At 43.5% G+C, this 13135-nt stretch overlaps 1 protein-coding gene across 1 annotated transcript; it reads right to left on the reverse strand.

Annotated features, from left to right (window-relative positions):
• Window positions 1-4326: 4326 nt before the first annotated feature.
• s100t (S100 calcium binding protein T) lies at window positions 4327-5895 on the reverse strand. Its single transcript, NM_001013495.3, has 3 exons — window positions 5841-5895; window positions 4916-5078; window positions 4327-4829 (listed from the first exon to the last, which is right to left on the reverse strand). The coding sequence occupies exons 2-3, from the start codon at window positions 5075-5077 to the stop codon at window positions 4656-4658; spliced, it is 336 nt and encodes a 111-aa protein (NP_001013513.2). The 5' UTR covers window position 5078; window positions 5841-5895; the 3' UTR covers window positions 4327-4655.
• Window positions 5896-13135: the final 7240 nt, after the last annotated feature.

Raw genomic sequence — 13135 nt, forward strand, 5'->3', positions numbered from 1 at the left:
TACATTATCTCTTTGTGTTTGACAATTCTTGGCCTAATTGCACAAATAACACTCCTTGTGTTTCTCTGTAAGGGAAAGTCAGTGTTTTAAATTGTCATTTTCAATTCTGTTTAAAATTTCTTCACCAAGAAAGCCTTTCGGACTGACTTTTTGTGTTGTTCTGCTGTCCTTCTGTTCACCAGTCTCTAAACTCACATTCATTGGCATTGCCAACTTCTGACAACATAATAAATTCATGTCTTATTTCAAGTTGGCTGCGCATCCTCTTTGGTAACAGCTCCTCAAGCCAGCTATTCATGAGAGCAGCTTACAGAAAGGAAAAGCTCGTCCACATATTATATTAATGTGACCTTTAGTTTATGCTACATAAAACAGGACTGCTACTGTATGTTCCTACATCCCCGGTGATGAAAATAGTGAATGCTTCATGTATGCAAGAAGATATAATTTCACTGAATTATAAATGAGAATTCTCATGCAGTGTTTCCTCAAATGAGAAAGCTACTGTCTACAAACACAAAGAATCGAGATGCCCCGTCTGGTCTGGACAATTTTAAGACCTTTTTTTGTTGTAAGCTTAGAACTGATTCAACACTGCCCTCTGTTGGTCAAGATGTAATTTAGTTTCGGTGTTCATTTTTACACAGTAGGCCTATTTTGCCTTTTAAATGTTCAATGATATTGTTCATTTGAGCCACATACATTAAACCACATATAATTTAATTTGCTGCCCAAGTTACAATTATTTACAGTAGCTACTTGCTAACATTATTTCCCTGTATTGTTTTAATTAAACGTTCTTTAATTCTCATTTTCTATGGAAGTCCTTTTAAAAAAAATGCCTGTTTAAAAAAAATTATGCTTGGCATAATCTACCGAACAAAATATTTCAAGTAGGCCTACATACAGGCCACTTTATAGACTCATATCAAAAAGTAGGCTAGTATGATTTGTTTTGAAGCAGTTTGAAGCGAACAGATATGGCTTTAAAATCAAATCAGCTTACCTTGTTAAACTGCCCCCTATTAAGGGGGGCGTGTATGGCAAGCCGAAAAGCTCATAATTACACAATTGATCAATCGCGTTTACAAAAAACCGTTAAATTAAATGGCGCTAATACAATTTCAAATGGCGCAAATAACGTGTATAAAACTGTAAAAACGTTTGTGTTTTTAACAGCGTTTTAGTGTTAGTAAAAAGCGTGGCTTATAACGTGAGCCGCTTGCCACAAAGCGTCATTTAAAATGGCGTTTTAATCAGTGGCGTAGCGCAAAATGCTGAGGCCTCCCTGCAGGGATCGCTGACGGGGCCCCCTGATGAAGTGGGGGGGGGGGATACGTCATACGTCAATTTGCATATCACTGACGTCATCACGTTCTACCGTTTCTGTTTGTTTAACAGCCTATGGTTACTAAAGGGGTATTTATAATTGCACTACACTTTATATATGCATGTTTATTTAACTAAATTGATTGTTGTTTGAATACAGTATGTCATTATAGATGTGTAGAGAATGTGCAGTAATCTCTCATATGTAATAAACTCAGACAAGTTTAGAAACTGTCACTAAAATATCTGTGATTGTGAACAAGAAAAGAATAAACAGTCCAATTAAATTGTTAAAATAAAGGAGAAGCAGATCGGTTAGACTGTACAAGGGAAATACCTTCACACTGCCTGTGCTAAATCATTTGTCGTCGATACGCAGAGGGGTGATCTGCTCTCGGGCTGCAGGTGGGAGAGGCTGCTGACTGGGCCGCCTGTCAGTTCTGTGAGGCGGGGGAGGGGCCGGCGGCATCAAACGCAGCTCGTTGAGAAGAGTAAGGACGGTACAGTTATGGACAAATGACAGTCTAAAAAAATCTCCAATAACACACAAAAAAGTCGCTAGATTTTTCGCGACGGGGGGTCTGAAAAGTCGCTAGTGAAAAAATCGCTAAGTTGGCAACATTGGCGGCAAGCAATCAGAATGTAGTCCACCGCTTGAGAGGTGTTCAGAGAACACAGACCTGTGAACTTTGGTTCCGACCACAGTTGTTCCCAAGAGTTTAATTATTGCGGTTGCTGGATTTTCAATTATTGAAAATCGCGAAGACGCGGGGCCCCCTAATCACGCAGGCCCCCCCCACGGTGCGTGCCCTGCGGGCCTGTCCGCTACGCCACTGGTTTTAATCCCACAAACACGTTATAAACTGTGCTTTCCTGAAGTATAATGAGCCACGCCCGCTGATTTCCACAGCCAGTAAGCTTGAGCTGCTCTCACTCAATCAATGATGAACAGAACCAGACCAGACTAATTCACCATGGATCTTTTTAGTGAAAGAAGTGACTCTAAACTGACAGCAAATGTTTATGTAGGCCTAGACTACCTTTTACCATAGATCGATTCCACGTGTTTATGCTTGTAAATGTTCATTTTAGATAGATGGCATTGGCAGAAATGTATGTTTGAAGGGCCTTGGCAAAAGTGAGCGGGCACTTGTTGTTATAGCAGGTCTAGCTTTACAGTACATGCAAACGCAACCTAACAGACTCAATACTGTAACTCTATTCTAGGCCAGGATGGGCAACATCAGTCCTGAAGAGCTAATGATTTTAGCTCCAGCCCACCAAGCATACCTGCCAGCTTTAGTGGTCTTGAGTACACTGATTAGCTTGTTTAGGTGCATTTGATAGGTGTTATAGCAAAACTCCACATGCCTGATACAGGCCCGCGCCAGGATGTCCTAACTGAGAGGGCGTTTTAATAGGGGGGCAGACCTGGTAACTGATTTTGGATTGAAAAAAAATATTCAATGATGATTCCTTGGATTTACTCGATTTTTTTATGTTAAATGGTTGTAAACCATTTATTTGGGCAGAATTTAAACAAACAAATTAAGCTGACCATTATTAAACTTAATTTGTTTGTTTAAATTCAACACAAATAAATTGTTTGCAACAGTTCAGCATGCAACACTTTTTTCACTGACTTAAGGCAGTAATATACCTTTATAGTAATAATATTTTGCACAGTTTAATTATTACTGGTTTTATCAATGAAGGTAATGCAACAATTCCGTTTACAAAAATGCAGACAGATTATTTAGCACCAAATGAGTGCTTTACATTATTTTATTCTCCTTTCGTATTTCCGTTTGTCAAATAATATAAATGTTTAAAGTTTTAGGTAAGATGTCAAACACTTCCAACACATGCAATCTAACCCACGGTTAGACTATTCTATATGGATAAATAAATATAGCCTAGTGAAATCAGCATTACCTAGTCATCACGCTTCACTTAGTCTTACTAAATAATGTGAGGAAAAAGTTATTAGGTACTTTTCGTGTTTCGTGTCGTCGTGCTGTAGCCTAGCTATATGTTTGAAAAGTCTCCAGAAAATGGGACAGAATGAAGTGTAGAAGTCGACACACGTTTCCCTTAACATTTGTCAACAAGCAGCGATTTAATCACTTTTAATTTGAAGTATATTTAATATCAATGTTAAATTATTAGAATATATTCAACATTAGCCTACAATATTTTGCCTACTATTTTTGTTAAAACCATCTGTAAAATGTGAAATACTTGTGAAAAGTATAAGGTTTTGAAGCATTTGTGAAAAAAAGTGCATCAGATCACTTTTTTATGTACTTTTATCAAACTTTAAATAAACAGAATATTCTTTAAGATGTTTAACATTTTGGCACGGTGGCACATTGGGTAGTGCGATCACCTCACAGCAAGAAGATTCGAGATGTTCGAGCCCCAGCTGGGTCAGTTGGCATTTTTGTGTGGAGCTGTTCTCCCTGTGTTTGCGTAGGTGTCCTCCTATAGGTGAAGTGAATAAACTAAATTGGCTGTAGTGTATGTGTGTGAATGCAAGATGGTGTGGGTGCATCTGCTGCGTGAAACACATGCTGGATAAGTTGGTGCTTCATACCATTGTGGTGACAACTGATGAACGAATGAATGAATATTTAACATTTATAATATTTGTACAGCAGACTTTTTAAATGCTTTAAACAGACTTCTGAACACAGCAGATGTTTTAGACCAAGCAATCTATAAATACAAGTGATATCTTGATTCACCTATATTTTGTATACTGGCATTTTAAATACTCCAATCTGACTGTATTTATTCATTTGTTTTGTGGGAGGCATATCTTTGGATAGACCCCAAACAAGAGTTAAAAGATTCAAGTCAAAATGATATGCTTTTCAATCTTACTATTGCTGTGCTCTCTGCATTACCAGCTTAACTGCCAACACAATATCAATGGTACAGCACTACTGCTGCCTTGTCTAAATGAATGTGAAAAAACACACTGACCACATCTGATTACTTTAAACGATCAGTTTATTGTAATATGGAGAGATTAGTTAACTCCAATTGTTAAAAAACAAAAGAAGAAACACATATTCACACATTCAACAAAGACCATCGTACAAACTCACATCTTATTCTATCATTATTAAAAGGTTGTTTCAGGGGTTTGCGCCTCATGGAACTTTTTGTGTACCCAGGATTGCGCTTGTGGATTAAGAGTTGACAGCAGAATCAGTAAAGAAGATTCATACACACACAAACAAACACACATATTCCCCTTCTCCCTTCATTCCCCTCATGCTCATTCGCTGGTCATGTGTTGGCTTTAGACAAATGCGTCTCTATTTCTTGTCATCCTTCTTTCCATCCTTTTCATGATACTCGAGGAAGAAGTCGTTGCAGGCGACGGTGAGGGCACCTACGAGGATGATGAACTCTGTGAAGTCCACCTCACCATCGTTGTTTGAATCTAGATCTCCCATAACTTTATCTACCGCATCCTTATCCTGTGCATTCTGTGGAGTAAGGGAGATACAGATGAAGTTAATCAGAATCTTACACTTTCTCTAAGCAAACTCTTTTTTTTAAAATCTCTCTTCACCCCAAGGTAGTTTCCCAGCTCCTGTGTTAACATCTCTTTGAGTTCCTGTCTGCTGAGAGTATATTTGTCACCCTCATTCCCAGAGTACTTGTGGAACGTCTGGATCATCAGCTGCATGGCGTTCTCCAAAGTGGAGGCATTCTCGGAGTTTAAATTGGACATCCTGGAGAGAAAGATTCATTGGTCACTGTAGCGAGTCATTGTATTTAGACGTTTAAATGCACTCAAGGATGCACAAAAGGTTTTCTTTAGGGGGTGATATTTTTGGCTCATCTTAAATATTTAAGAGCATGAGGCAGGTTTATGTTCTTCAGACCTCAACGGTAAAAACACTGCAAAAGCAGCAGTAATATATTCTCTGCATAACATGCAGTGACCTCCTCCTTCCCTTTTCGGATCATCCTACAAGGAGCTTAACTTAACTACAGAAGCGAAATGTGAACCGCCCGATAAGGGTGAAATCTTAAACTGGAGAAAACACTACGAACCCGAGGAGGAAGTTACCCGGCTAAGTGTAATCTGAGCCAAAAATTCACCACACTCACACACACTTTTAAACGAACTGTGCACTGCAGGTTTGAGCTGCTCCCGATGGATGAACGGAGACACATATTGGATTGGGTTGGCAAAAATAACTTCAAAGGAGATGCAAACCTTACTATTTTATAAAGACACATCATGTGAGATAAACCAAAAAAGAAATGCAAATCTTCATATCATTAGGAGAGCCTAGGAAAATGCCATTTTTTAAGATTTTACCTAATAGAACTTCTTGATGTTAAAAGTTAGCATGTTTTTTTTCCCCCTCCAATTATTTAGCAGACCTAAAAGCTCATAAACATCAGGCAGAACAAATGCTTCCTATCACATAACACTAAAAAGTTCCCAATGACATTCTGCTCGTCTATCATATTCATTTCCATACCTTGTTGTTGGAGGATTGCTGATCTTCTGTTCCTCGAGGTGAGATGACTGCTGGTGAAGTCAGGAGGCGATGGACAGCATCTTATATACCAACCTGGTCCTCCTCCCATCATACCTGACACTCCTCCTTCCATCCATCCATACATCCATCCATTCATTTATCCCCGCCTACCTATTTTCTGCCTACTTTGTTTACACATAAACAACAACAAGAAATAAAAGGACCATGAAATCAGTCTTATATAAAAGAGTAGATGCGATGTTGGTAGTGTCGTAATTGAAGGAGAGAAAGTTTTCTGCTTTACAGGTAACTTGAGCAATTGAATACAAGCCAAATGCTCTTTGTTTTGCTTTTTTTAGCCAACAGTTAATAAAGCTACGTCTGTTAAAGATAAAAAGTCAAATTTTGGTGTCAATTTAATTTGACAAAAGTTATTTGATGGAAAGCAGTGGTAATTTTGAATGCAAATTTTGATTTAGTTTTAGTCGTAGTTTTTTTACTAAAATTCCATTTTAACTTTAGTCCTATTTTAATCTTTGGAGTCATTTTAGTTTTAGTCTACTAAAATGTATTTAATTTCTTAAATTTTTAAATGTAATTTAATTCAAATATTGTATATGTTTCTTTATTCAAAATATTCGAACGTATAATTAAATAAAATTGTATAATTAAAATATAGCCTTTTTATTGAAGACCAAACATGGCATGTGCAAATAATTAGCAAACCTTTTATGTTAACGTAGTGAACTACTGGTCTTTTTAACCAGTCTGTGGAACAGTTTCAAGCCATTAAATCTTTGAAAGGGCTTAACCTGTCAGTCTACCAAGCATTACTCTTGTAGTTAGTGTTACAGTAATTGGTGCTCAGCTATAGCACAGATTAAAAAAGTAATGACATTTGACTGGCAAATGATAATGTGTTACATATACTACATCCCTCAATCAAATTCTCAACTCGTTTTTATTAGTCAATAAAAACATCAATATCAATTTTTATCATAGTTGTTGTCATTATCACCTAATTTTTGTTTAGAGTTTGTATAGTTTTTGTCAGTATAAACTTGTTTGTCATAAAATGTATGATGAACATTTTTCCTCAACAAAATTAATACTGATGGAAAACAGATTTAATATAGAGTACACTGTAATAAATTTCTTTTAATTAATTTTAATTAATGTAATTTTAAGGTTTATTTCCGGCAGCTGGGGTGCAGGAAAAAAGTTAAATTACGGCCGTTAAATTTCAGATTTTTAATGTAAAATAACAGACATTTAATTACAGAAATTTCCTTAAATTTAAATTTCTGGTAAATTTCTATAATTCAACCTCTGTTATTTTACAGTAAATTTCTTTAATTTAATAGGCGTTAATTTGTGTTTTTTTTTTTTTTTTTTTGGCACCCCAGCTGCCAGAAATAAACCGTAAAATTATGGATTTTTTTATTGTGTAGTTGGCATATTAAGTGTGAACTGCTTCAAAGAAATTCTGTGAAAATGACTTTTGTTTTCTTTAAATGTATAAACATTTACTAGTCGTGGCGTGAAGACCTGGACTTAACTGAAAGGAGAGCTTTTGGGTAAATAGATATGTTTGATCCTAAAGGTTAGTTATATGTACTGGTGCTTGTCACATTAAAGTTTTAGAGACCTGATAGTTCAGCACCCCGAACTAAATGATTTATATGCTGTAATTGATGACTTAGACACAAACATTGCTGTCAGGCATATTTAGAACAACAATCATTTGATAACATTGAAAGACTCGATTAGAATCAAAGTGCAGCCCCAAAATGCTAATTAAATTTTTATCCAGCATCATTCACATTTCATGGGTGTTCACCAGGAGGCTTTTGTTTTTATATTAATAGGATTTATATTAATAACTACTTGTCAGAATAAGTGTTTATTTATACAGGAATTAGTTTTACGTAAACACATCTGTTACGTTGAATGGTAATGGAAAATGATTTTATCCATATTTTGATATTTTCAAAATTCATAAGTATTTCACTTGCATTTGTTTTGTTTTTTATGTGTTTATAAAACTTAATTTAACGCAGATTCCAAAATAGGACGTCCTATCTTTGACCCCATAGATGTACAGTGGGTGACACTTTAAAAGGAGCATTACTGCCGCATCTTGTACCACCGCCGCACTAAAAGAGTAAGAACGTGTTTTTAGGTATAACCGCAGTTAGCCACTATGACGCCAGGGGGCACAAAGCGACGGGATGCGAACGGACAGAAATATACAGTATCTGTAAATACTCTGCTACTAGTAAATGAAGATGAAACAATAAAACAAAGCCTTATAATTCCTTTGATAATGAAAAAAAAATGTTAACATGCTTTATTATCATTATAAACTTAACTGAAAAGAGGATTCATTTCAAAAAGTAAAATTAAAGAAATAAAAGACCACTAAATTGAAAGTACAAACAAATATAATAAGAAGGAATAAAAAAAAATGAATAAAGCAGTGTTTTAGCCTAAATATAGAGTGATGTACATTGTTTGTTATTTTAAAGTGATAGATCTAAGACAGTCAATAAATAAGATTTTTTATTTACGTTTTTACTTACAGGTTTCATTTACATTTTCGTTGCTGATTAAATTTGATCTCATTTTATGTCTTAATTATGGTACAAAAATAATAAATGAATAATTAAATAGGCCTAAATAATCATTTGTTTAAAGAGATTACCAGCGAAACATAGAGAAAAGGTCCTACGCATGGTTTAAAGAGCTCAAGCTGAATGCTATTTCATCACAAGCATAAAAATAAATTGATATACCACAAGAAGATCCCTAAAATTAAAATTAAAATTATAGATAAAAAATAATAATCCATACAGTGCTCAGCATACTTGACCGCATTTTGAAAATTAATATTTTTATCCATTTTTTATTCCATTTCTTGAATATAGGAAATGTATTTTTGTGCATTTAAACAAAACAGATTTAAAATTAATATGTAGAGATGGTTGTCAATTGGTTGTCAATTTACAGTACTTATGTCTCATGTTTTGAACTGTGGGAGGAAAACCCACGCGGGCATGGGGAGACATAAACTCCACACAGAAATGCCGATTGACCGGGTAGAGACCTGAACCAGAGGCATTCTTGCTGTGCTAACCACTGGGCCACCGTGCTGCCCTATAGAGCTAAAGAGGAGGAGAGGGGGTGGAAGGGTGGATTCTTCGAGACGAAGATGACTAAAGGTAAGATGCTTGGTTCCCCTTCGGGGGGAACTTCAGCACTATAAGTGGATTTGATTTGTAAAATCCACGCATTGGGAGGATTCGGATCAGAAGCCGCTTGTCTGGAGAGTATTGAACGGGCCAATGAATGAAATTAATTGGCAGCGTAAGCTTGCGCAGGTGTGCGACATCTGCAATTATCTCAGCATATAAGCACACCTGAAGCCAGCAGACGCCATCCTTTTCGCTTCAGATCCTTTCTGAGTGAGTCGATGAGGGTTCCTCTTGCTGATCAGCACTTCAGAGCGAACGAGTGTGTCTCCCGGTCCAGAGTGGGTCTTCGCGGTGGCAGACGGTCGAGCTGGGTTACTCCCTTGCCTGCGGTTCTTTGGGTCCGGTCCTCCAGAGCGGTGCGTATAGTTGCAACTTTCCTAAAAGAGCAACACAGTCGTGCAGCACGTCCTTTTCAGGATGGCGCTCCGACTGTGCGTTTCTGGATGCGGGGGTTTCCTGGCTCCGGATGATGGACACGATCACTGCATTGCATGTTTGGGGGTCCAGCATGTTAATGCGGTGCTCGCGGGCGGTTCATGTCGTCATTGCGATGCCATGACCGTTGCACAGCTAAGATCGCGGCTAACTTTCGCAAGACAGCGAGCCACCCCAGTTGCCTCCTGTTCTAAAAAAGCAGCGGGCGCTCAGGCAGATCTGAGGGTTTCAGCGGGAGATAATCCGCCGCCCACGGGCTCGCGGACCTCTCGCTCCTCACGGCGCTCCATCCAAGCTTCGGGTGTTGAGAGTGATCCGTCTAACCAGATGGTAGCTCTCACACTCGCTGACACCGGAGATCAGATGTCCTCCGCGGCATCGGAGGGTGGGCTTTCACTGTCCGACGAAGATCCGGACCCGCTCGCCCCCTCCGGGCAGGTGAGCGCTGTCAAATCGGATCCTGAAGCGGACATGTTAGCCGTGCTTTCCCGGGCTGCTTCGGCCGTGGAGTTGGAGATGGTTTATCCCCCAGCTCCGCAGCCGGACCGACTAGATGGGTGCTACGTAGAGGACCAGAAGGCGAAGCCTTCGAAGCCTCTCGTCCCCTTCTTCCCGGAAGTGCACAGTAGGCTCACGCAGTCTTGGAGGGCACCTTTCTCTGCCCGTGCTGCGTGTGCCTCCGCCCTCACCGCCCTTGACGGCGGAGCTGCCAGGGGGTATGAGGCGATCCCGTCAGTGGAGCGCGCTATCGCGGTCAATCTTTGTCCGCGCGGCGCCTCTACGTGGCGGGGTTTGCCCCGCCTCCCGTCCAAAGCCTGTAGGTTGTCTGCCTCCCTCGGAGCCAGAGCTTATAAGGCTGCGGGCCAGGCTGCTTCTGCTTTGCACGCGATGGCCACCTACCAGCGCTACCAAGCGCAGGCGCTGGCCGAGCTGCACGAGGGCGGGTCCAACCCAAGCTTATTACATGAGCTGCGCACCGCGACCGACTATGCTCTTCGGACTACTAAGTCCGCCGCGTGTGCGCTGGGGAGGACGATGTCCACACTTGTGGTTCAGGAACGCCACCTCTGGCTATACCTGGCCAATATGCGCGACGTTGACAAAGTTCGCTTTCTTGACTCGCCCATATCCCAGGCTGGCCTGTTCGGCGACACCGTCGGTGAATTCACCCAGGAATTCAAGGCGGTGAAAGAGCAGTCGGATGCGATGGGCAATGTCATCTATCGGCGTGGCCGTAAGCCCGCTCCGCCCGCCGAGCCATCCACCTCCGCTGTTCCTCGCCGAGGGCGCCCGCCAACGAGTGCTGCCCCGCCCCCGCCTGCGCCTCCGGCCAAGCGGGCGCGGCGTTCACCTCGAAAGCAGGCAGCCCCTCCTGCCCAGGGCGCCGTTAAGTCCGGTAAACGGACCGCGAAGCGTCCCTGAGACAGGCCATCCGGAGAAGAGGAAACTTGCTCTTTCCCCGCTGGAGGGCGGGGCCCCGATAACAACGGTACTTTTCAGTGCCACCAAAACATCAGTAAAAGAGCACTTTTTTCCTTCCCCGGATGTGACTGCACGAGTTCTGCCAGTCCGGGATGCGCTGCCTTCCGGCTCGCAGACTCTACGTGCTTCGCCAGTGGCTCACGGAGTCAGGGTGCGGAGCCAGAGCGAATCGCTCTCCTCCAGCTCTTCCGCGGGACCCTCGTGCTTCCCGGATCAGCACACCCACTCCGCGCTGCCCCACCGCTGGTACGTCAGCGATTGTAGCGATGACTCCATTAGCGAGGGCTCTGCCTGCCTGGTTAGCGCGGGCCAGCCCCTCGCGGTGGCTCATACGCACAATCAGACTCGGTTACGCGATTCAGTTCGCGAAACGGCCCCCCAAGTTTACGGGCGTGTATTTCTCCAGGGTCAACCCCCTGTCCGCCCCTGTCTTGCGAGAGGAGATTGCTGCCCTCCTGGCGAAGGGTGCAATCGAGCCGGTTCCTCCAGCCGAGATGGAGAGTGGGTTTTACAGCCCATACTTCATCGTACCCAAAAAGAGCGGTGGGTCATGGCCAATCCTAGATCTGCGCGTTTTGAACCGCTGTCTGCACAGGCTGCCGTTCAGAATGCTCACGCAGAGGCGCATTCTCCAATGCGTTCGTCCTCGGGATTGGTTTGCAGCCATAGACCTGAAGGACGCGTATTTCCATGTCTCCATTCTTTCACGCCACCGCCAATTTCTGCGGTTTGCGTTCGAGGGTCGAGCGTGGCAGTACAAGGTCCTCCCCTTCGGGCTCTCTCTGTCTCCGCGGGTCTTAACCAAACTCGCGGAGGGTGCCCTAGCGCCCCTTCGGCTCGCGGGCATTCGCATACTCAATTATCTCGACGACTGGCTGATTTTAGCCCACTCGCGGGAGCAATTGATTATGCACAGGGACAAGGTGCTTCGGCATCTCCGCCTACTGGGGCTTCAGGTCAACCGAGAAAAGAGCAAACTCGCCCCCGTGCAGAGGATTTCTTTTCTCGGGATGGAGCTGGACTCGATCACCATGGTAGCGCACCTCTCCGAGGAACGCGCTCGCCTGTTGCTGAACTGTCTGAGGGAGCTCGACAGCAAACTAGTGGTCCCACTGAAGTTCTTTCAGAGGCTCCTGGGGCATATGGCATCCGCAGCCGCCGTCACGCCGCTCGGGTTGCTCCATATGAGACCACTTCAGCACTGGCTTCACGATCGGGTCCCCAGACGCGCATGGCACGCGGGCACACACCGGGTCTCGGTTACTGCGCTGTGTCGCCGCGCCCTCAGCCCTTGGAACGACCCCTCGTTCCTACAGGCCGGTGTGCCTCTAGGACAGGCGTCCAGCTATGTTGTTGTTTCAACAGACGCTTCCAACACGGGTTGGGGGGCCGTGTGTCGCGGGCATGCGGCTGCGGGCCTCTGGAAGGGTGCCCAGCTGCATTGGCATATCAATCGCCTAGAGCTGTTGGCAGTGTTCCTCGCTCTCCACCGCTTTTTACCGGTGCTGGAGCGGCAACACGTGCTGGTCAGGACGGACAGTATGGCGGCGGCGGCGTATATCAACCGCATGGGGGGTATGCGCTCTCGCCGCATGTCTCAGCTCGCCCGCCGTCTGCTCCTCTGGAGTCACCCGCGGCTGAAATCGCTGCGCGCCATTCACGTCCCAGGCACGCTCAATCGTGCAGCCGATGCGCTCTCACGACAGCTGTTACGTCCTGGAGAATGGAGACTCCACCCCGAGTCTGTTCAGCTGATATGGGCGCGATTCGGGGAGGCCCAGATCGATCTGTTTGCTTCCCCCGAGAACGCTCACTGCCAGTTGTTTTTTTTCCCTGACCGAGGGCTCTCTCGGCACGGATGCACTGGCCCACAGCTGGCCTCGGGGCATGTGCAAGTATGCGTTTCCCCCAGTGAGCCTGCTCGCGCAGTTTCTGTGCAAGGTCAGGGAGGACGAGGAACAGGTTCTGCTAGTTGCGCCCCTTTGGCCCAACCGGACCTATATATCAGAGCTCTCACTCCTCGCGACGGCCCTCCCCTGGCGGATCCCTTTGAGAGAGGACCTACTCTCTCAGGGACAGGGCACCATCTGGCACCCTCGCCCCGATCTTTGGAACCTCCACGTG

Source organism: Danio rerio, chromosome 16, assembly GCF_049306965.1.
Source record: "Danio rerio strain Tuebingen ecotype United States chromosome 16, GRCz12tu, whole genome shotgun sequence".
Taxonomy (NCBI): Eukaryota; Metazoa; Chordata; class Actinopteri; order Cypriniformes; family Danionidae; genus Danio; species Danio rerio.

Bases quoted from the DNA above. Each gene is read 5' to 3' on its own strand.
- s100t (NM_001013495.3), bottom strand. From the start codon at position 5,077: ATGTCCAATTTAAACTCCGAGAATGCCTCCACTTTGGAGAACGCCATG. The intron at 4,830-4,915 runs GTGAAGAGAGAT...CTTACTCCACAG, and splicing joins AGCTGGGAAACTACCTTGGG to AATGCACAGGATAAGGATGC.